Source organism: Tamandua tetradactyla, chromosome 1, assembly GCF_023851605.1.
Source record: "Tamandua tetradactyla isolate mTamTet1 chromosome 1, mTamTet1.pri, whole genome shotgun sequence".
NCBI lineage: Eukaryota > Metazoa > Chordata > Mammalia > Pilosa > Myrmecophagidae > Tamandua > Tamandua tetradactyla.
This window is the reverse complement of record NC_135327.1, coordinates 123017028-123041975: the sequence shown is the minus strand read 5'-3', so window position 1 is coordinate 123041975 and position 24948 is coordinate 123017028. Positions and strand designations below refer to the sequence as shown.

General features: G+C 36.8%; 1 protein-coding gene across 6 annotated transcripts in view; it reads right to left on the bottom strand.

Annotated features, from left to right (window-relative positions):
- HEPACAM2 (HEPACAM family member 2) overlaps positions 1–24948 on the bottom strand; it is a 55121-nt gene that overhangs the window by 25662 nt on the left and 4511 nt on the right. For 2 of the 6 annotated variants that reach the window (XR_013160555.1, XM_077123786.1), the window contains exons 1-3: positions 18273–18439; positions 10422–10775; positions 6944–7228 (exon numbers count right to left, since the gene is read on the bottom strand). Coding sequence is in view for 5 of the 6 variants with exons in the window: in XM_077123786.1 (XP_076979901.1) it covers positions 6944–7228; positions 10422–10775; positions 18273–18351 (718 nt within the window). In the remaining variant the exon portion in view is untranslated. Of the gene's footprint in view, positions 1–6943; positions 7229–10421; positions 10816–18272; positions 18440–24948 lie in introns of those variants that run through there. The other 4 variants (XM_077123811.1, XM_077123802.1, XM_077123825.1 and 1 more) reach the window with 4 other exon arrangements.

The following is a 24948-nucleotide window of genomic DNA, read 5'->3' as shown; positions in this document are numbered from 1 at the left end:
CAACAACAACAACAAAATAATAGAAAGAATCAATGAAACCAAATGTGGGTTATTTGAGAAAATCAATAAAAATGATGGATCCTTATCTAGACTGGTGAAGAAAAAAAGAGAGGATACAACTAAATAAAATAAGAAATTAGAGGGGGTCATTACCATGGACCCTGAAGAAATAAAAAAGCATAAGAGGTTACTACGAAAACCTATACACCAACAAACTAGACAACTTAGATGAAATGTACAACTTCTTAAAAACATACCAACAACCTACACTGACTCAAGAGAAACAGAAGACCTCAACAAGCCATTTAAAGTAAAGAGAGTCAATCATCATGAAAAATCTTACAAAGAAAAACTCAGGGCCAGATAGCTTCATGGGGAAATTTTTGGAAACATTCCAAAAAGAACTAACACCATTCTGCTAAAACTTTTCCCAAAAATTGAAAAAGGAACACTACTTAACTCATTTTATGAAGTTTAGCATCACCCTAATACAAAAATTGAATAAAGAAACTACAAGAAAGGAAAACTACAGGCCTATCTCCCTAATGAATATAGATGCAAAACTTCTCAATAAAATACTTTCAAATAGATTCCAATGGCATAATAAAAGAGTTATACACCACGACCAAGTGACGTATACTCCAGGCATGCAAGGGTGGTTCAACACAAGAAAAACAATCAATGTAAAACAATATACTAACAAGTTGAAAGGAAAAAATTACATGATTGTCATGATTTATGCTAAAAAACATTTGACAAAATTCAGCATCTTTTTCTGATAAAAACACTTCAAAAGGTAAAATGGAGAGAAAGAAGGAAATATTCAACTTCCTCATTTGGAGAATTTCTGATATTCTTGCAAGCAGTTGGGACAACCAAATCAATAGGCCAAGCCCTCGATCTTGGGGTTAGCCCCTGTGAAACTTATTCCTGCAAAGAATAGGCTAAGCCTACTTAAAATTAGGTCTAAGAATCACCCCCACAGAACCTCTTTTGTTGCTCAGATGTGGCCTCTCTCTCTAAGCAAATCAGCAGGTGAGCTCACTGCTCTCCCTCCTATATGGGATGTGACTCCCAAGGGTGTAAATCTCCCTGGCAATGTGGGACACAACTCCCAGGATTCATCTGATCCTAGTATCAAGTGACTGAGAAAGCCTTTTTGACCAAAATGGGGAAGAGAGAAATGAGACAAAATAAGTGTCAGTGGCTGAGAGATTTCAAACAGAGTTGAGACGTTATGCTGGAAGTTATTCTTATGCATTATATAGATATACCTTTTTAGTTTATGACATATTGGAGTGGCTATAGGGAAGTACCTGAAACTGTTGCACTGTGTTCTAGTTGCCTTGTTTCTTGAAGATGATTGTATAATGACATAGCTTTTACAACATAACTGTGTGATTGTGAAAATTTTGTGTCTGATGCTTCTTTTACTTAGGGTATGGACAGATAAGTAAAAAGTATGGATAAAATATAAACAAGTAAACGGGGGAACAAAGGTCAAAATATACTGGACAGATGGAAATACTAGTGGTCAATGAGAGGGAAGGGTAAGGGGTATGGTATGTATGAGTTTTTTTTTAATTTCTTTTTCTGGAGTGATACAAATGTTCAAAAATGATCATGGTGATGAATACACAACTATGTGATGATATTGTGAGTCACTGATTGTACACCATGTATGGAATGTTATGTTTGTATGTTAAGATTTATCAATAAAAATATTTTTTACAGGGCGGGCCATGGTGGCTCAGCAGGCAGAAACGCTTGCCTGGAATGCCAGAGGACCTGGGTTTGATTCCTGGTGCCTGCCCATGTATTAAAAAAAAAAAAAAATTTTTTTTTACAAAAGGTAAGAATTAAAGGAAACTTTCTTAATATGACAAAGAGCATGTATGAAAAACCCACAGCCAACATCATACTCATTATTGAGAGATTGAAAGCATTTCCCCTAAGGTGGTAATGAAGCAAGGATGCCCACTGTCACTACTGTTATTCTACATTGTGCTTGAAGTTCTAGCTACAGTAATTAGGCAAGAAAAATAAATAAAAGGCATCCAAATCAGAAAGGAAGAAGTAAAACCTTCATTATTTGCAGATGACATGATCCTATACTTGGAGAAACCTGAGAAATCTATGACAAAGCTATCTGAACTAATAAACAAATAATAAACAAATAATTAGCAAAGTGGTGGTTACAAGATTACTGTGCAAAAATCAGTAATGTTTCTATACCAGGTAATGACCTGAGGAAACAATTAAGAAAAAAAATCCACTCTCAATAGCAACTAAAAGAATCAAGTGTTTAGGAATAACTTAACTGGGGACATAAAGGACCTGTACATAGAAAACCACAAAATCGCTAAAAGAAACTAAAGAAGAGCTAAACAGGTGGAAAAATATTCCATGGCCATGGATAGAAAGCTTAAATATCATTAAAATGTCAATTCTACCCAAATTGGTCTGCAGATTCAATATAATACTAATCAAAATTCCAACAACCTACTTTGAAGATTTGGAAAAGCTAGCTTAACTATTTGGAAGGGAAAGGGGCTCTGAATAGACAAAAAACATACTAAAAAGAAGAATGAAGTCAGGAGATCTACACTTCCTGCTTTCAAAGCTTATTATAAAGCCACAATTGTCAAAACAGCATGGTATTGGCACAAAGATAGACATTGTGATCAATGGAATTGAATTGAGAGTTTGGAAATATACCCCCCAGATCTATGATTAATTGATCTTTGACAAAGCCCCCTAATAACTGAACTGGGACAGAATAGTCTTTTCAATAAATGGGGCTGGGAGAACTTGATATCCACAACCAAAGGAATGAAAGAGGACCCTTGCCTCACATTCTGTATGAAAATTAACTCAAAGTGAATCAGAGACCTAACTGTAAGAGCCAGTACCATAAAACTTCTAGAATAAAATATAGGGAACCATCTTCAAGGCCTAGTAATAGGAAGTAGTTTCTTAGACTTACAGCCAAAACAGAAGAAAGAAAAAATAGATAAATGGGAACTCCTCAAAATCAAATTCTTCTATGCCTCAAAGCAATTTGTCAGAAAGGTAATAAGGCAGCCAAGACAATGTGAGAAGATATTTGGAAACCATATATGTGATAAGGGTTTAGTACTTAGCATATATAAAGAAATCACACAACTGAACAATAATAGAGCAAACAGCCCAATTATAAAATGGACAAGTTACGAATAGACATTTTTCTAAAGAGGAAATACAAATGGCTAAGAAGCACACAAAAGGATGTTCATCTTTATTAGGTATAAGGGAAATGCAAATCAAAAGCACCATGAGACATTATCTCACACTTATAAGAATGCCTGCCATTAAACAAACAGGAAACTACAAATGTTAGAGAGGATGTGGAGAAATTGGAATACTTATTCATTGCTGGTGAGAATGTATAATGGTATAGCCACTGTGGAAGACAGTTTGGTGGTTCCTCAGAAAACAAAATATTGAGTTATATATCCACTACATACCCAGAAGACTGAAAGCAGTGTCATGAACAGCTATTTGTATACCAATGTTCATTGCAGCATTATTGACAATTGCCAAAAGATGGAAACCCAAGTCTCCATCGTCAGACAAGTGGATAAACAAAATATGGTATATATATATATATATCATATATATATATGATGGAATATTATGCAGCAGTAAGAAGAAATGAGGTCCTGAAGCATGTAAACCTTGAGGACATAATAATGCTGAGTCCTCACAAAAGGCAGGCACAAAAAAGATACTGTATGATTTCAATAATACGAACTCCCTCAAAAATGTAAACTCAGAGTCTTAAAACGTAAAATATAGGGGACCTAGACATAGACAGGAGCTAGAGAAGGGGAAATGGTTACCTTTTATGTACAGACTAGTTACTAACGAGATAAGTTCTTGCATGAACTACTACAAAAGCATGACACCTGTACAAGAAGTTAATAATAGGAGGGTATATGTGAAAAACTACTTATTGCATTCTATGATCTATATTTAACAGAAATACATCACTAGGAACAAAACAATCATGGGGTAAATAACGGGTGGGGGACAGAGTTAAGGGGAGTTTGGGATTTTCTTTTTGGTATGGTTCTGTCTTTCTGTCATTTTTCTCTTTGGAGCAATGAAAATTGTCTAAAATTGCGAGTGATGATTGTACAACTAAGTGAGGATACTGTAAAACACTTTACTTTTGGTAAAATATATACTATATGAATATATTTCAACAAAATCTGCAGATTTAAAATAAATAAATAAACAGAAAGATTCGAGTGCTAGAGAAAATGTGGAGAGATGGGTGTACCTATTCAACGTTGGTAGGGTAGCAGAATGGGGCAGCCCCTCTGAAGCATATGTAGTAGTGGATCCACAGGAGGCTAAATACAGGGTCGCCGTATGATTAGACAATCCTGTTACTGGGAAAATACTCAAAAGAACTGAAAGCAGGGAATCAAATAGACATTTTCACACTGATTTATGGTGACATTATTCATGATATCCAATGGATGGAGGTGGCCGAAGGGTACATTGACTGAGAAGCAGAAGGGCGAACAGTGGTATATACATATGATGGAATATGATGCGGTTACAGAAAGGAATGAGGTCCTGAGGCATGCGAAGAGGTTAATGAACCATGAGCATATTGTGTTGAGCAAAATAAGCCAGAAACAATAAGATGAATATTGTATAGTCTCTTTTAGAAAACACTTATAGGAGAATTGGAGCCTAAATCGTAAGCTCTTATAGCAGTCACATTTATTCCTGAGCTTTAGGATGAATTCTGAGATGCTGTGTTATATGTATATAATTTTGTATTTTCCTGGAACCCTGGGTACCTTTGTGACCCTAAGACTCATAGCTGGAGTTCTGCAGCTATGAAAATCAGCATTCCTATATACAGGAACGGTTAAGTTGAAAAAGAGATCAGATTTCAATTAGAGATAAGAATGAAGCCGATCTGGTTGGGACTAGGGTAATCAGAATACAGAGTAAAGGATGATATTGTCTGTCACCCTTCACCTACTACTGCATGATACCAAAGGGAGAGATGTTATTTTGTCCAAAACCCTTCTGTAGCACAAAATCTAACTTAAGCTGTCTGGCCAGTTTGGTTAAACAACCTAAACACATGCAGCCTAGAATTAGGAAAGAGGTCTTGCAATTCTGTATAGCCTAATGCAGAGTATATTGGTCAGATAGTTAAAAAGTATTGGCAAAGTCCCTTGAAGGATTGGAGAGAAAATATGGAACTATTAAACTTTCCCACTTGGGAAATCCCTGATACTTTCTCAAACATTAGGGACTCCCAAATCAATAGGCCAAGCCCTTGATCTTGTCGCTTGCTCTTATGAAACTTATATCTGTAATGGAGAAGCTAAACCTACCTATAATAATGCCTAAGAGTTAATTTCAGAGAAACTCTTTTGTTTCTCAGATGTGGCCTCTCTCTGTCTAAGCCCAACTCTGCAAGGAAAATCATTACCCTCCCTCCTACGTGGGACATGACATCCAGGGATGTCCCTGGCCCTAGCAACTTAGGATCAACAATGTCTACCTGACCAGAAGGGAGAACAGAAATGCAACAAAATAAGGTATCAATGGCTAAGAGATTTCAATAGAGTCTAGAGGCTATTCTGAAGGTTGCTCTAATGTAAGCTTCAGCTAGATATTGCCAATTGTCGTGGTATGCCAACCCCCACCCAATAGTAGTTCTATAAATCCTAAAGAGCTCTGAGCCTCTATAAAAATTTCACTCAATAAGTTTAATTTTCAGCAACCTAAAACCTCCAGATGGTTCATAGTCTAGGCAACCCCTGAAACCCAGAGTAATCATTCTCTCCAAAGCTTCAACCAGCTGCATCCTCCTACCCCATAACGTTGACACCCCTTTTCAACATGAAGCTATCTGGTACCTGATAACAAGATTTTCAGTGTGATTAGCCATTGGCTATCATCCAGGGGATGGGGATGGGATGGATTTGCTCCCCAGGGGACATCTGACAATGTCTGGAAATACTAGTGGGTGCTACTCTGTAGTGGGTAGAGGCCAGAGATGCTGTTTAACAGGCACAGGCTAGCCCTCCAAAACAGTTATGTTGCCCAAAATGTCATTAGTGTAGAGGAGGAACTATTTGTTAAACAGAAATTAGAATGCAAAATTAAGTACATCAAGGTGGTGTTAGAGAGTAAAAAGGACTGGGGAAACAAAATAATAAAGAGAGGGAACTTATTGGGTTGGTGATGATAATATGCCATGAAGTGAAGAATTTGATAAACTTAACTCTGCACTTGAGGTACAAAAACAGAAAAAAAAATACCCCCAAAAAGAATCAAAGAAAAATTCAATTCAGAAAAAATCACTGAATCCCTGGAAACCTGAATACCTTACTGCAGAATAATTACATTTTCTCTGACTGTGATCCTCTCTGAGCCCTGTCTCTAAAAATAGAGCAGAGAAAAGGAGAAGAAAAAACAATCTTGCCCAGGGATATACTATTCATGTATACCCTGGGAAACTTCTTACTGCCTATGGTCAGTTTAGGAAGACCCTAGCTTAGGAAGAGAGGGATCCCTTTCTAGGCTTAAGATCACCAACCTTTCTACTTGGGGAGAAATAATTTAAATTTGGTATCCTATACATGGTCTGGGTTCTTGAAATTGAGCTTCCCACTTTCCATTGGAAATGAAACTACACAAAGGACAAAAATCCCAAAATGTATCCTGAATGGCCCCTGAGCAGTGTCTTAACTTGATCTCTTTAAAATAGGGTTGTGCTAGCAAACATATTTTGTGACAAGATGGTGCCTACTCAGAGGTAATCCTGAACTACAAAAATGGAAAAAAGCAGATGACATCTGGTTTGATATTCTCTGTCACTACCTCTGTAAGAACTTCCCAGAAAAAAATTCATGAAACACCTTACAATATATGGTGGGTATAATGGTGTCACTTTCCATCTTGCTAACAGGGTTCTTCACCAGGCAACTGTAATTTCCAATGTCATCTTTGGTCACTGGAGTAATTTGAAGACTGTTGTTTGAGGGAGAAAAGGAGTAGGTGGAGCTGGTGTGGACAGGTCTCCCATTTTTCAGCCACTGGTAAACCAGCCGAGTGCCCCCTTCCACCAGGCATGTCATGGTCAGGTTCCCCACATACTCCACAGCCCCGGAGGAAGGCCAGTGCTGCAGCACTGGTTTTGTGACAGGGTCTGCAACATCAAGAGATACAGAAATGATTTTGCCATCTATAGTATTATAATAAAACTCTATGAGATCTTTCAAATATTAAGTCCTGGTTAAATGATCCCAACATTTTACATTTTGTAAATGTAGGCAATTCAGGCAATAATTAAGTGAATAAATGGTCAGGGAAAACACGAAATGATAAAATATTTTTTAAAAAACCAATTCATCTTCAGAGGTAATCAAATTGTGAAACTTATTATTAAAGGATTTTCTAATAAAACCCTTTATTTTGTACATAATGTAGTTAGTGGTAGAGAACTCCAGCTTCCTGGTTTTGACCTTATTATACATTCCTCAAAAAAAAAAAAAAAAAAAGAAAGAGTCACCTGTACAAACTTTACAATTCCTCTCTCTTGACTTGTCCTAATGTCCCAAGAGTAGCTGGTTGAGGTGGGGTGGAGAACACAAATTTCTATGCACTATTTGTAAATATACAGTTCATATATATTAAAATTTTAGGGAATTAGGCAACTTTTAGAGAATCACATATGCACTTCTTACTTTTCCTTCCATGTAAGTGAACTCATTATGTTTTTAATTGCTTTGTATTTGAGTGGTAATATTATGTTAGTCACTTTCACAAATCAAAGCCTACATTTCAAACACTGATTCTATATGAACATAGGATAAAATGCATTTTTTGGATTCTTTAACAAACTAGAGATATAAAAAACAAATTCGATAGAAATTCCTGTTGAAACTTCAAGTCAAAGGAAACTAGTTTTATTTCATGAGCTGGCATACAATGGACACTTAATAATAACTGTCACAGGAATAAATTTTCAAGAAAGAGTACATATTTCTCTCCTGAATTATAGCTTTAAAATTGATAGTAAAGTGTGGAAATTAAATAGGTATCCATAACCATTACCAGCATGTTTCATTTATCATCACTTTATTTGCTAAAGAAAGGTGGCTTCACCAGTGTTACACAGCAGTAAGTAGGAAAATGAAGATTCGGTAATGCTTCTCTCTTGCATTTTGGAGAGATTTTTTTTTTTTGCGTGGGCAGGCACCGGGAATTGAACATGGGTTTTTGGCATGGCAGGCGAGAACTCTGGCACTGTGCCACCATCTCCTGCTTGAGATATGTTTTTATAATCTTGTTCTATGTATGATTACAGGATACAGGGAGAATGAGATCATACATAAATAACAGATGCTTGGCTTCAACGTTTAGGCTTCAATTTCCTATTAAGATTTTAATTGGGGATGATGCATCTTCCTCAGGTAAAATTTGTCTTGATTCATGCTCACATTTTCTACATTGGAAAATGTACATTAGGGTACATACAGACCCAGTTCTACAGTCCAGAGAGGCCAGGAGGAAATGGAAGATAATGAGAAAGAAGGTTGAAAGGCAACTTATAGGGGAGCTGAGTAGTTCTGAAACCTTCATTCTCAAGGTGGATATATCAACTGGCTCCCCATTTAATTCTTTATATTTCCTAGCAAAAAGAAGGACTTGGAAAAGCTTCTGTTTACACTATTACAATTTTTTTAAAGACAACGAGTGTGTATGTTCATTATTAGAAAAAACTTGCAATGTCATTTTTATTTTCAAAATGTGTCTGTGTGCAAATATATATGGTCTGGTTGTACATCAATGGTCTTGAACGAGAACAAATCGTTAGAACAGTCATTGTATTGTGATCACACACTTGATTAAAATAGTATGATCCAGATGCGGAAGTTTCCCAAGAGGATTTTTCACTCGGTCCCTAAATCCCTATCAAAGTTTTACTAAGTTTTGGTTGCATTTCCCTAAACAGATCCGATTTTAGTACACATTAGCAAATAATGGATATCCTGTTTTTCTCTAGGTATCTGCTAAAACTTTCTGTGTCTTTGTTCCTCTACAGCCTTTCCTGTCTACCGTCTGCCACTCAATTCTTTCTTGCTGCCCCCCAGACTTTCCTATCTCCCCTCTGCCACTCAGTTATTCCATAGATATTTACTGAGCCCTTACTAAGGGGCACCAGCTGTTTTAGGCATGAAGGACAAAGCAGCAATTAATACAAATTCCCTGCACTCGTGGACCTTGTATACTAGGTGGGGAATAGAAAGCATAAACAAATAAAAAATGATAATATGTTCAGGTGGTAATAAATGCTAAAGAAGAAAGTAGAATTAGAGATAAATGGTATGCTTGTGTGTGTTTACAGAGGGTGGTCAGAAAACGTTTCACAGGTAAAGTTACATCTGGGCAGAGACCCCAAGGAAATAAGGGACGGAGCTCCACTAATATGTGGGAGAAAAACAATCTAGGTAGAGTGAAGAGCAAATACTGAAGCCTTGTGGGGGTGAGTGTGTTTGGCCTGTTCTAGAAAAAGAAAGTCAGCTAATGTAGTCAAACAGAATGGGTGAGGGTAAGAGAGATAGGAGAAAGGATTAGACAGGTCTGGGTATGAGAAGGGAGAGCATGTTGGGCCTTTTAGTCAGTGTTAGTACGTTGACTTATTCTGAGTAAGACAGAAAGCTACTGAAAGATTTTAATTTGCGGGGAGCAGGGGCAGAAGCAGGGAGACTAGTTGGAAGGCTATTAGGAAAGTCCAGATGAGAACTGATGGTGGTATTGAGCAGGGAGGTAGTAAGGTAAACCAGTTTTAGAAGGAAAAATCTGAAATTGGGTATTTAGGATATTCCTTATTGATATTTATCAGTAAGGAAAATAAATGTTTAAAAGTTAACCGGCCCTATACCACCTCAGAGGACATTTCTAGCAATTCCTATTTTTCCTTAAGTATGGCCCTTAAGCCAGTCTCATCCTCCCCCAAACAGCTTACCAAAATAAAAATCTTCATGTGACAAAGATAGATCTCTTCCAGGATGCATTTAGCTACTAAGGAAATAAGATTTTTCTCCATCTCATTATACCAATAACTTTATACTTGAAAGTTTACAGGCAAACAAATAGTAAGTTATACTTACTGCTTGAGTACCTTTGGCTTGGTACCATGCGGAGTCAATGTATTGTTTAATCTTAAGAAAACTTCATAAGGTAGATAATATAATTTGAGACACTGGGGTTTTGAGGTTTAATTAATTTTTCCAAAGTTGTAGAGCATGCTTCTAAAGCCCAGGTAGTCCAAATTTCTGAGCCTTTGCCAACCACCATGCTATCCTGCTGCCCATGTTTAATTATAGTGGACTCACCATCAACGGTGACTTGTATCTTCTGACTAGCTGATAGAGTTCCGTTTCCCTGAATGTTGACCTTCACGATGTAATTGCCTTCATCAGTGAACTGTAATGGGTTGATGAGCAGAGATGCATTGGGTGGCATCATGGTAAACTTATGTTGGTATTCCAAGTCCGGGACCACAGACTTATTCACAGAGCCCAGTAAGTATTTGGGCATTGTGTGGGGTCTCTCAAACAGCCATATGATCTGGATGTCTGATGCCAGAGTGTGGAAGCCATAGTGCACAGGAAGGTAGAGGGCCTGACCCCTGATGCCATGGATAGTGTGCGATGGCACTGTCACCGTCAGTCCTGAGCAAGTGCTTGCTGCAAAGAAAAGGAAAACTGTAAAGACATGGAGCCACATTTGCCAATCTAAAGATGTCACTGCAAAGAGAACTTGATAGGAATATACTCCTTTTCAAAGAAGAGAGGCTTCCAGGTACTGACCAGTCTAATACCAGTTACTTGTAGAGGTAAATATTTTGTCTATGAAACCTACATTTCAAAAATTCTACCCCAAAATTATGCAGATTGAATGACTTCTTTAAAGGTAAGATGAAAAGGAAAAGCAGAAGTTATTATCTATGACTGTTAAAGAATAATGGGAAAAAGGAGAACTTGGAAAGATTATTAGTTCTAAAGTCCAGTGAAAACCTTTAAGCAATAAAGTTGGGTGTTATATCACATCCTAAGCAAACTATGTGATTTGAGAACATAAGAGGGATACTTCCTCCCAAGAATCTCTCCCAAGTCCTTCTGAAAGGATTGATATCATTCCTCCATTGAGAGTTCTTCCCTTTGAGCTATGTCTTTAAATGCAAATATTCTGAGAAAGGTGGCATTAAACCATTATCAGTCATGATCAGTCACTCCTGCCCGGAAGCAGGTATCTGGTTAGTGTGTTTGAGAAACAGTAAGAGGCAGGAGAACATGGAGCAGAATGGAGGAGGAGGAGCATGGTATCACATGAAGTCATATGAGTAAAGTGGCGGGGGATGAGAGTAGGTAGAGCCTTAGGGCCATGGAAAAGAATTTGGCAATTTTACTTTCAGTGAGATGGGAATGCAACTGGAGAGTTGTGAGCAGAAGAGAGATATGATCTGTTTGATGTTTGTTAGTATACTTTAGCTGCTGTGAGAATGGACTGAAAGCGGGGCAAGAGCTACAGAGAAAACTACTTAGGAAGTGACTACAATAAAATAGGCGTGAGATGACTGTAGTATGGATCATGGTAGTAAAAGATACAGTGAGAAAAAGTTGATGTGCTGAAAGGATTTGCTGACTCCTTAGGGGTGGATATGAGAAGAGGAATGAAGAATCACTCTAAGGTTCTGGACCTATCAGTTGGAATAATGGAGTTGCCATTTATTAATATGGGAAAGTTTCTGGGAAGAAAAGTTTTTTTTGGGGTGGGAGAGGATTAGGAGTCAGTTTTGGACATTTTGAGATGTCTATCAGTCACCAAGAGACAATGTTGAAAGGACCTATTAGGTACTAAAGCCTGATTGAGGTGGGTTCAAGAGAGAATGAGGGGCCTTGAGGGGCACTGGGACCTGGAGCTTGATCCATTGCAATTCCTGTCTCCTGGGTTCCTAGATTGTGTGTGCCCATGTACTCACTGCCATATCTATAGGTTTCTTCCTGGCTTCTGGTATCTGGAGATTTCTCTGTATTTACTTTGAGTCATATTTTTGTTTTATTTTAATAGCATTTATATATATATATTTGTAGGAGGAGAAGAGATTTCTACTTAGCTCAGGATACAATGCTGCTGGAATGCTAATAAAAATTCTTTGCTCCAATATCTTCATTTAAAAGAGGGCAATATGGTATCTATATCATAAGGACACTTGAAACAGTGGATAAGAGAATGTGAGGAATTTAAATGGGGAGTATTGTGAGCAATGAGGGGTAAAAAGAATGGAAAGGAAATTGGAGAGAGTATGTATATAGAATTTTGAGTTTTGCTGTGATGAGCAGCAGATATATAGTGTGGGAGCTGGAGAGGGATGTAAAATGTGAAAGCAAGTGTTTTATTTTTTAAAGACGGAAGTTGAACACCATGTTTGTAGCTGCTGGAAATTATTCACTTAAGAGGGAAATGCTGATGTTGCAGATGGGAGAAGGTGAACTAAAATCCTTGAATAGATGAGAAGAGATGGAAATTATTAGGGATATAAATAGAGGAATAGGCCTTGGATAGGAATTGCTTATCCTTAGTAACAGGAGGGAAGGGAGAGTATATGGCAGGCAGTTTGGGAAATATGGTAGTATATTGGAATCAATCACTTTGGAAAATGTGTATCTTTTCTACTCGATGTTATCTTACTCATCTTTATATTCCTACAACTTAGCATGGTACCTTGCACAAGAGCTCCACAAATATTTTGGATGGACAAATTTTTATCCTCATATCTAAAGGAAACTAATTACAAATTCTGTACAAATTCTCAACTCAATTTTCATCCATTCTCTACATTCTAAAATAATAATGACCTACATAAACCATGATTCAGAAACATCTTCATATTATAGTAACATATAAAGAAAGCTAAGAGTCAAAATGGGGACTGCTAGGCTATGACTTTTAATGTCCTGCATAACAAAAGAAAAAGAAAGCAGTCTGCGGTACCTTTTTGAAATATGGTGTTCTAGTGGGAGAACAAGGTATTCCTAATATTCCATTCATAGCAACAGGCCATTGGAACAGGATGCACCCAAGATATTTGTGTTAAAAGTCCTCTACGAGTTGCATTTTTTCAATACGAAAGGCTATTTGTTGCATATATACATATATATATATTTTTTTTTTTTTTTTTTTTTTGGTGGGGGGAAGTGCATGGGCCAAGAATTGAACCCAGGTCTCCTGCATGGCAGGAGAGAATTCTACCTGAGCTACCCTTTCAACCACTGCATATCTTTTTTTTTTTGTATTGGCAGGCACTGGGAAACGAACCCAGGTCTCCAGCATGGCGGGTGAGAACTCTACCTGCTGAGCCACTGTGGTTCAACCCCACTGCATAATTTTTTATAATGGCAGAATATTGGAAGCAACCTAATGGTTCACCAAGGCAGACCCACTAGGTGCATTTTATAATTTTAAAATATAATAATTATTCTATAGTTGAAATTTTCCATTCACAAAATTTCCCCATATAAAAATATTTATCATCTTTGATTACTTCTTTTCACCTCTACCAGGAAAGGGGTCTTTAAGCTTCATCTAAGTCATGTTATCAAAGGCAATTAACCTCAGAAAAGGAAAGTGGAAAGGTCTGTTCATCCTTTGCAGATTACTTCTTTGGAGCAGCTGAAAGATATAGGCCTGCTCCTATGAGGAATCAAGATCCACCAATAATAAATTTATCTCTTTGTCTTCCAAGGGTGAAGGTGGGAGCAAAGTCCACCATGGTTTTGGCTTTTGGCAAGGTGTTAGTAGGAATGAGACCCTGGAGAAGGCAGGTAAGTTAGAGCAAAGAATTCAGGAAGAGGAAGTACAAGAAGAAAGATCAGAAATTACAGGAAGAAGGAATTTCTAGACACTCAACTGAAATAACCCATAGACTGAAAAGTATGTGACTATTCGGGAAAAGTAAAGAAATACCTTAAGCCTCCTTGGACTCTGTACATTTTTGTGATTGATTTGTAAATTAATTTTTCTGCTAATGGACTGAACTTGCATATTCATCCTAGTGATCTGGATCATAGCAAAGGAATTATAAAGGTATGAAAATTTGCTTCTGTATTCCTTTCTGGTAAGTGCAAGAATGTTAGGTTAGTTATTATCAATTTGAGCAATTAGAAAAAGTGGGAACATAATACTGGGAATTCTAGTGAGGATATAAAGGAACAATGGGTTTAACAAGGAAATCACATGAGAGAGAAAGAAGATGAAGGAGTATATCTATGTCTTAAAACTAGTGATGTTTGAGATACATGACGCAGATGCTGACAGAGAGGGGTGGAGCACTCAGAGTCACAGAATTAAAAAGACATTGAACATTTGGAGACCAGGACAGGAAAAGATTCCTCTTATATGTGTTATCTGCACAAAACAAAATGTATTTACAAGCTTTTTGCTGAAATTGGGGATAGGGAACTGTTTTTCATAATCCATTATTAGTAATTTATAAAAATACTATGTATAGATATGCAAATATAAAATATAAAAATATTACATAGTAATATGTAAAAACAAAATTTTCATTGTATTTATTAAGTATATTGCTGCCTCCTTTTTGCTTGAGTAAATATTGTAATATTTTTGAGTGTTTCATTGTTCACTCCTGACCTTGGATTCCCTTGTCCAATTTCCAACATATGGCCAGAAATAAGGGCTTTCAGAATATATTGTCTGAATTTGCAAAGATTATTGTATTTGTCACTTTGATAAAGTTAAAAATCCAGTGAAATAAGAGGTCTTAGTAAAGAGCACATATTTGGGATAAAATGATAATTGGCTAGTTATGTGACCTTATATAAGTCTTACTTCTCTAGACCTGAGTTTTCCCATGTATAAAGAAAAGGGGTTATGTTAGATGAGAGTAAAGGCCTCTTTCTACTCTCTAGGTTTATGATCTTGACATCCTGAGGTCTTTTAATCAGGGTAACATTTATCTGCATTTGAAAGTGGTAGACCCTTAATTGAAAGAAATCTCAAAGAATTTTGAGGTATGGAGTGTTGGTTTGTTAGTCCACTCATGTTGTTATTCCTAGAAAATGTTCTGAAATAAAGTGGCAATTCCGTGTTCACTATCAAAGAAATCAAGGAGTGGTGGTGGGAACCCAAATCATTGCCTTGGAAATGCATTTGGAAAAGCTGCATGGCTACTGCATAAAACTTAGTAATTGCCTCTGGCAGTGAGTAGTTTGATCATTGATTTTATTGTTCCATTTTACAGTTCACAAATCATTGCAGAAATCATGAAGTATTTTTTCTGGTAAAAGGTGAAGAACTCTTCTTTTAACTTTTCTTTGTAGTTGTAGTTGACAAAGATTGATTGAGATTACAATACACTAGAGATGGCTGGGAGACACTATATTACTATGGGGCACTAATTTCACTAGAATAGAAATTTGGTGACTTTTGGATCTTGAATTAGAATGTTGAGTCGTAGATATGAAAAGACTGGAGAGTCCATGAATAAAATTATGGAAAGTAAATTTTATTTAATATAGATACAAATACTGCAGTCCAGGGAATAATGAAACTTCTTTAATAGAAAATAACATTTTCTATGACATTTTCAGTAGTTTTTAAAGGGGGAAACTGGCTCACTGGGCTATTTTAGTAACTGCATCTTATAATCATACCTTAAATAATATATTGTCACTGATACCTCTGAATATATTCAAAGCTTTTCACCAAGTGAACCTTTTTTCCAAATATGTGTGCCTTTTCAAATGTGTGTATAATAGTGAGAAAGAGTGCAGCTGTTAAACAATAGCTGTTTGCTTAGAAACTGTCTATAACTTTTTTTTCATTCATCTTTTTTTTGTATGGTGTATGGTTGGGTCACTTGTCATTATTTATTCCATGTTAGATTCCCGTTATTGCAGCATCATTTGTTGAATTTTTGGTTGTTTTTCTTTGTTTGTTTGTTTGCTTGTTTGTTTTGGGGGAAGAAATAAATAAATTTCAAGAAAATAAATGATATAAAAATGATGAAGTCTGGGGGTACAAGGGTAGTTCAGTGGTAGAATTCTTGCCTGCCATGCAGGAAACCTGGGTTCGATTCTCAGCCCATGTACTTGCCAAAACAAACAAACAAACAAACAAACAAAATTCAACAAATGGTACTGTAATAATGGGATACTCACTTGGAAAAAGAATGAAATGTGACCGCTGCCATACAGCATACAAAAAAATACAAAAAAAAAAAGTCTAATTTTATTTTGGTATTCCAAATTTTGGACTTAAATAGAAATTCAATTTTATTATTAGATCCACTAATAACGTACTTTTCGAATATAAAAATGAAAACTCTTAGACTTTTTGTATTTAAGGTACTACACTAATCTAGAGCAATATTGAAAATACTGTATATAACCTGACATGCAAAATGTTAGTATTAATGTCTCTTTAGAGACTCTCTTAAACCAGATAACAATACTACAAAGGAGTACTCAGTATTACGGAACACTTGAAGAGCAACTGTAAAATTTATCTTATTCCAGAAACAAAGGACTCCCTAGACCAGTTTTAGTGTATTGAATATAAACATCTGATTTCACCAAAGTGACCTCTAGCTGTAGCTCAAAATAGTTGGCATTTATTTCCCCCATATCTTGCACAGTATTAGCAAGCATAACACAACTATTTGTTGACTGAAAATAAACTCTTGCATCTTTAGAAAAAGCAGAAATTATGAAAAGTAGAATTACGTATTCTGAAAAGACTGTAAAAACCCTACATTTTGGGCTTCAATTTTTTAAAAAGAAAAAGTCCCACAAAATTCAATATTCCTAAAAGCAAAAAAGATTCCCACATTACCTGTAGTCTTTCTACTTAACTAATATGAACATGATACTCATTTTTCTAAAGTACATTTATTTAAATCGAACTCCTTAAATGTATTGTCTTTAAGTTCTTCTTACAGTCAAATATAAAAACACTGCTTATGAAGTAAAAGTAGTTCTGTCACCATAAAATTAAAAATAAGGGGGGCTGAGCACAGGATACGTCCAAAGTCAAGAAAATTTCAGAAAGAGAAATAATCAGTTAAAGAGTTTTAATTATTCAAAAAAGAAAAATCCATTATAGGCTTGAATTTGACAACATAAACACCATAAAAACTGAAACAATCACAACTATGGGATGTTTAGATACTTTTCTTGTTTAGACATTTTTTTAAAGGGAATTTTTAAACTGTAAATTTGAATATGAGAGACATACATAATGTTATAAATTTGTATAAAAATCACATTTACCATGAAAACAGTAACAGACTATACCAGTGAAAGCACGGCCCTAACTTACTGAAGGCTAAAATCTGAATCACTTAATTAGATAAGTTGTTCTTAAAATTTAAGGAAATCACCTATTTTAAATTCCTACCTGTTGCATATAAACAAAACAAGAAACTAACTTGATTTCCAAAACTGATGAATTGGAAAAAATGAAAAAGAGAACAACTGGTGTGAATAACGTAAACAGATAAAAAATAGTGTGACAGTTGGAGAGAGACTCCTTTAAATGCTAATGATAAAGAGGAGAATGAAGGAAAAACATGAAAGTGTAGAAAAAAAGTTTTAACAGGCTAGCTATTGGAAAAAAGAGAAAAGCGTATCTGAGAAATAATATTCTAATTCATTTCCTTTTATTGTTCATAAAATATTTTTTGTCAGTTTGGAACCTAATTTCCCCCCCTTTTCATAATATGGGTAGTTTAAAATGAGGTAGAGTTTGCAACAGTATCTTTAATTAAAATAACAAATCTATTTTCATAAATTGTTTTGAGTTTCACTATATGCAGTCACAATTTCATGGCCTATAAGAATATTTGCTTCCATAAAATACATTAAAGTCTTTGAACCTATTGTAAACTCTTTAAGATGACATTCATTAGATTTTTAGAATGTCTTAAACTTCTGAATGAGTGCTATTGACAATAAGCATTGTTCCAAGAAAGGAATAATGTTCTATTAATCGAATCTTGTTCTTCTAAGTGTTCCTGCTTTTTTGCTGGAACAAAGTGTGTTGTTATTTAAAAGGTTCTGAGCTGCTCTTCGATTATCTGAGACAATCTGCAGCCTTAAAGCAAATATTTACCTTATGAACATAATAAAAACAGTTAAAGTGCAATTCATGCAATGCCTTACCTAAGAGAAGGAGGTATATTTTGCACTGAAAGACCCCAACTGTGCTGCTGAAGGGCTCCATGAAAGCATCCTGTCCCATGCATACAGTACCCTGCTCTCAGTGGTAACTTGGTTCATAGACCAGCAGCTGTTGGTTTATTTGCTAGGGAAATTAGCAGTGAGGTAACATACCCTATCCTGCCTCTTGCTTCTGTGATTTGAATACAGAATGAATGTGTTTACAAAGGACACAGGGAGTGGGAATACCTGTTATATGCTCTGACTTCAGAGCAGCTTTTTGGTGAAGAGCACAATAACTGTCAGTATATTATTATAAGTTCTTATTAATAATCACATGAAAGAAATTTCCTTTTGGGTAACTTTTTTGAAAGCCGGTTTGTTTTTATAATGTGAGAATATTTTACAACTCCATTAAAAACAAAAGCTGGTTGCCTATCATGCAAAACATCGCCATCACTTTGAATTTTTCTTCTTTTTCTTAAGAATACTGAAGTACTCAAGTATCTGTTAAACAGTTAAAAGTCTTTAAGAAGTCACTAGGTAGCACAGTGAAATTATACCTAAGAATCAAAACAGAGTGCCAGAATATTCTTTTAAACTGTAGTTTTTCAATGTAGTATTTCCTATAACCCATGGCTACTATGGTCATATTGAATTTATGGATCATCTTATTTTTAATAGCAAGCTACAGATGTGTTTTCAATTGGTGTTGAAGCATGAACTGTGCATAAATATGATGAAAAGCCTATGCCAACAGATAGTATCTGAGGCCAGGTTTTCCCAATGGGAGCACAGAGGAAGTGAACCAATGACCCAGACAAGATCTTGCCCCTGTTATGGTGTCTGGGTTATGGCTTTTCAACCTGATCTCCTAATTGTCATGGCAGTGGGGAGACTGAGCACTTCCATTTAATTTATTATATTTCTAGTTAACCCCCACTTGCAAGAAGGCTCTGGTCTAAACTTTCCTTTATATAAAATTGAGAGTAAATAATAAAATCTGCATTAGATCAAGGAAAATTCCTTGCACAAATCACTTTTAACAGTAAAAGTTACATTAAAGTTCAAAGGTGAAAGAGAGGGAAGAACACTCAAGTGAAGTTAAAGATAAAACAGGAATGATAGCTATTTTGGAATCCAAGTTTGGAAATCATTTTTGCTTTAGGGCTCCCTTGTTATCTTGAAGGGCTTCATGGGTAGAGAGTGAAGATGGTTGGGAAACCTGAGTCTTTAATAGGTCACTCCTTTAAGGTCTCTTCATGCGTCAGAAAAACAGCAAGAGTTTCCCCCAAATAATAACTATATATACAACTTTCTCTGTGCTAGCTTGAAACCTTGTCCAAACATCTATTGTAACACTTATCTCACTGTAATTTAATTAATTTTATTGCATGCTGTTTCAGTTTGCTAAAGCTGCCTGAGTCCAACACATCAGAGATGGTTCAGCTTTTAATAAGAGGATTTATTTAGTTTCAATTTACAGTTCCTTAGAGGACAGGCAGCTTGGTTTCTTTTGGGTTTCTCTGTCACATGAGAAGGCACATGGGGAAGTCTGCTTCTTTTCCCTCCTGGCTTCTGAGTTCAAACTGCTTTCCCGAGGGCAATTTCTTTCTGCATCTCCAGATGTCTAAGTCTGAGCTGCTCTGACTGCTAACACGAGGTATGCTGAGCTGCTGAGCTGCTGAGCATTCTAACCTCTCTCTTTTAAGCCTACAGCTCATTAAATTAAATGTCACTCACTGCGAAGGCACTCCCCTTAGCTGACTGCAGATGTACTCAGCCACAGATGAATTTCACATACTGATGATTTAAGTCCACAGTAACAGAACAACAGGGAATCATCACCTGGCCAACTTGACACCTGAACCTAACTATCACATGTCTACCCCTTGCCAACTTGGCATCTATACATATCTCTTAAAACCATACTTAATCTCTAAATAGAAAACAATAACAGACATATTTTTCACCTAACAATGATCATCTGTCCCACATACAATGCACTAAATCTTTCCATATACAAAATACATTTGTTTCTTCATAATCTCACAAAAGCCTTAATTCATTTCAGTAACAATACAAATATACCAACTCAAAAACAGTACAAAATCTCACCAAAGTTATTTACAGGCATGGTCTGTCCTATAGCAAAATTTTACTCTGGCTGTGGACCTGTGAACTTACAGCAAGTTATCTGCTTCCAATATACAAAGAAGAATAGTCATAGGATAAACAATCTCATTGCCATAGGGAGAAATTGGAACAGGGGTCACAGGTTCTAAAGAATTCTGAAAACCTGCAGGGAAAACTCCAATAGATTTCAAAATCTGAGAGTCATTCATCCTCAGGGCTTTAGAATGCCACAGTCTCACCCTTTTCAAGGGCCTATGCAGTGGCCTGGCTCTCAGCAACCTTGGGGGACATTGGGGAGACCACCCTTTTCTTGGCTCTGCTCTCATCAAACATCGGGGCTGCACTTGGGCTCTCTGCCATCTCTGGGGCACATGCTCAACCCCTCCAGAATAATGTGGTGGCAGCCAGGCTCTCGCCAGTTTCCAAGGAATGTGCTTCATCCTCTCCAAGGCCTGAGACACAACTCTTTCAGAACATGGAGATGGAAGGTCCACCCTGTGTCTTTGGGGAAAACTCATCTCTGAATCGTTATCCATTTAAAAAAAACGTTCTAACATGTTTGGTATTTGCAAATTGCAGCAATCTCCCACTTCTTTTGTTCCAAAATCTGTTTTAGTTTGCTAAAGCTGCCAGAATGCAGTACACCAGAATTGGATTGGCTTTTAATAAGGAGATTTATTTAGTTGCAAATTTACAGTTCTTCGGAGGAAGGGCAGCTTGCTTTCCTCTAGCTTTCTCTGCTGCACAGGAGGTACACAGAGAAGTCTGCTTGCCTTCACTCTGGGCTTCTGAGTTCAAACTCCTTTCCCTGGGGCAATTCCTACTTGGGGAGGTCTGCTTTCCTCGCCTGAGGCTTCTTGGCTTCAGACCTTAGTTCCCATGCTTCAGCCTCCAAAGTTATTTTTCCTTCAATTTGTCCTCTTTCTGTCCCTTTTAGACCAGACTAGCAGTGGTTCCATTTCTACAGATTCTATGACACTCTTGTTGGTTTTCCACATAGTATGCTGGGATCGTGCCCATCAGACAAAAGGATTTTCCACAAATCCTTCCTGAATAACTCCACCTCCAATCCTGGCTTTTCCTAAAATGGCTGACTTGTTTCATGTTTGGTTAAATCCTCATGTGGGGCACTATTCTCTGGGGTTTCCTTTTCTGGAAGCCCAGAATTTTCCAGATCATCAGTTTCTGGTTTCTTTGTAGTCAAGAGTTTAGTCCTCAGCTTATCTCCTTCTTGTCACGTTTTACTATAAGCTGCAAGGAGAAGACATGCTGCCCTTTCCACATTTAGTTTGGAAATTTCCTCAGCTAAGTATCCTGGGTCATCACCTTTAAATTCTAACTTCCATGCAATAGCAATACTCAATTTGGCCAAATTATTTGCCATTTTGAAACAAGAGTTGCCTTCCTTCCAGACTGCAATAAGCATTCCTCATTTCTGTCCAAAGCCTAGTCAGAGGTATCTCCAGAGTCCACATTTCTACCAACAGTCTCTTTAAAGCACTCCAGGTCTTTTCTATCAAGCTCCTCATAATTCTTCCAAAATCTTCCCCTTATCCATTTTTAAAAAACATTCTAACATGTTTGGTATTTGCGAATCGCAGCAATCTTCCACTTCTTTTGTTCCAAAATCTGTTTTAGTTTGTTAAAACTGCCAGAATGCAGTACACCAGAATTGGATTGGCTTTTAATAAGGAGATTTATTTAGTTGCAAATTTACAGTTCTTCAGAGGAAGGGCAGCTTGCTTTCCTCTAGCTTTCTCTGCTGCACAGGAGGTACACAGAGAAGTCTGCTTGCCTTCACTCTAGGCTTCTGAGTTCAAACTGCTTTCCCTGGGGCAATTCCTTTCTGCATCTCTAAACATCTGTGTCTGAGTCCTTGAGTAGTGAGCGAGATGGTGTACGCTGAGCTGCTAAACTCTCTTCTGATCTCTCTCTTTTACGCCTACAGCTAATTAAATTAAATGTCACTCATAGCAGAAGGCACTCTCCTTAACTGACTGCTGATGTACTCAGCCATAGATGAATTTCACATGCTGATGACTTCAGTCCACATTACTACTTATTTATTATGTATGCTTAGCACTTAGAATGGTGCTTAACTAATATTTTTGTAAAGTGTTCCCTTGGAAGTCCAAAACGCTCCTTGGCTCATGTCTGGATATTTAGTTGATGCTTAAAAATTAAAAATAAATATTAATATTGGACTGTACAAAACACAATTTGGAAAGAAAATATGCAAATTATATCAATATCATAGGGTCCCCCCTGCAACTTTTTAATCAGTATTAATCTCTACCTGCCATTTTATTAGATAAGCTCTTCCTGGTGTTTTTAAAACATAGTCCACGATAAAGTTTGTCATGTCTCAATGTTAAATTTATTCAATTTAAAGAACCTTATTTTGAGATTTTTTTTCTTTTGTTGTATTTTAAAATATCCTTTTTTTTGGCATAAAGTGACAGTCGGTGTTACGTAAATAAATCAAGTGCCAAAATGAATCACAATTTAGAACTTTTATGTCTTGGCACAGGCATAGCTTGGAGAGGTGCTATTTACCCTAACCACAACAAAACACCCTCTAGTGGCAGGTAGCCTGCATAAACTCTTACCTGACAACAATTCTGGAATTCAGGAAATTTACAAGGAAGTCATACAGGTAAGTTCTAGTATAAGTTTAAATGTTGTTAATTTTCACATGCTTGTTAAAAAGTATTGTAAATGTTTTATCATTATAAGAAATTTCCCACCATCAATATCTCATGTTACACCTGTTGCCCACCGGGAACCTCTGCTCTTTGATGCAGTTCAGAAAAAAATAGAGTCTGGCCTTACTGTATATTGATCTTGGTTATATGTACATTTCAAATGAGAAAGCTGATTAACCCAGAGCAGTGTATATACATGATGATTAAATGTGTATGTGTGTGCACAGTGAGTCTACTTTTAATGTCACTTCTCAAGTTACACTACATAGTTTACTGATTAGTTTGTCTAAATTATAAGGCTGGTGTTGTTCTATAAAGCAAAGAGTCTTTTACATGAATTTCAAACATCCACATTCTTTACTCACTACTAGCATACGAGTGTTTTGCATTGATAGAAAAAATTGGGGAGGTGAAGGAGTGAAATGCCAAGCCAATATAGAACACAGGGGATGAAGAAGAATTGGGGTAAGAATGTCCTATCCTATTGTTTGAATTAGATAGGATCACTTCTGCAATGGACCAGAAAAAAGACTGGGAAATGTTAGGTACAGGAGGGAAAAGATAAAAAACAAAGAAGCTTTGAGAAGCAGGAAAAGTCTATTTTTGTCTAATTCTTTTCAAATTGGTAATTTTAGTATTACAACTAGGCTACTTTTTGTAAAAGAGTGTTTTGCCCTTAATTTCATTCTTCACTAGACACTTGAGAATTTGTAATTTTTAAGAATCCAAGTGGTGTATTTATGTTATTTTTGCCTACCAGTATTCATTCTTTTCTTTTTCTCTCTTTTTTTTTCCTGACCTCCCTCTCCCTCTCCACCATCACTTGCAATCTAATGGAAATCTCAATCAAGTTCTATTGCCCCTTGCTAAGCTATGCCAGTAAGGTTCTCTCTCCTATGAATTTGAATGAGCCAATTGCCTTCAGGATGGAACGTGTTACTGCTAATCCAGCAAGTGGCAAAGTTTTCAAGTTTCTCTCTATTAGTTCTTCTTCCTAAATCTCCAGAGCTGACTGCTTTCTGGCTTTCTAAAGCCTAGTAATAGAGCTTTTTCCTTTATTTGGGGCCTGATCACATAGCCTTCTAACCTCCTCCTCATCTCCACAATGCAGATTTGTTTTCTTACAATCCAAGATATCTAACTGATTGATCATCTATCCCCTCCCCTCACTTAACACATCTCGCTTCTCCTTGTCCAGAGAGTAACAGTAACGGCAGGTGATGTGGAGTAAATTGTGTACCACTTTTGGACATGCTCTTAGTCTTGGTCCACATGGTGAACCCATTGTAAATAAGATCTCTTAAAGATGCTACCTCTGTTAAGGTGTGGCCCAATGAAATCAGGTTGAGCTTTAATCCAGGTTTACTGGAATCCTTTAGAGCAGAGTGAAAGTCAAGCTGGAGAAGGGAGAAGACACCAACACATGTGTGTTACCATGTGATGGAAAAACTAAGGACCACAGATGGTTGGCATCCAGCCCCAAAATGCCACAGTCTTCTGGGAGAAAGATAATCCTTGCTAATGCCTGGATATTGGGCTTCTTCTCTCAAAACTGTGAGCCAATAAATTCTTATTGTTTAGGCCAGCCTATTGCATGGTATTTGTTTTAGCAGCTAGGAAACTAATCCAACAGATCACAGGGAAGATGGCAATTTACAGGGAAGAGGTGGCTATCATCATATATCCCTATGCCGGTGCTAGTACTGACTCCTATATAATTACGTCTACAGTACTGCCTTCAGAAGCCTGTATCTATCTCACAGGGCTACTAAAGGACTATGCAGCAAGGTCTTCCTTCCTGAGCATCACCCCAGGTCACAGCTTCACCTTCAGTAAGC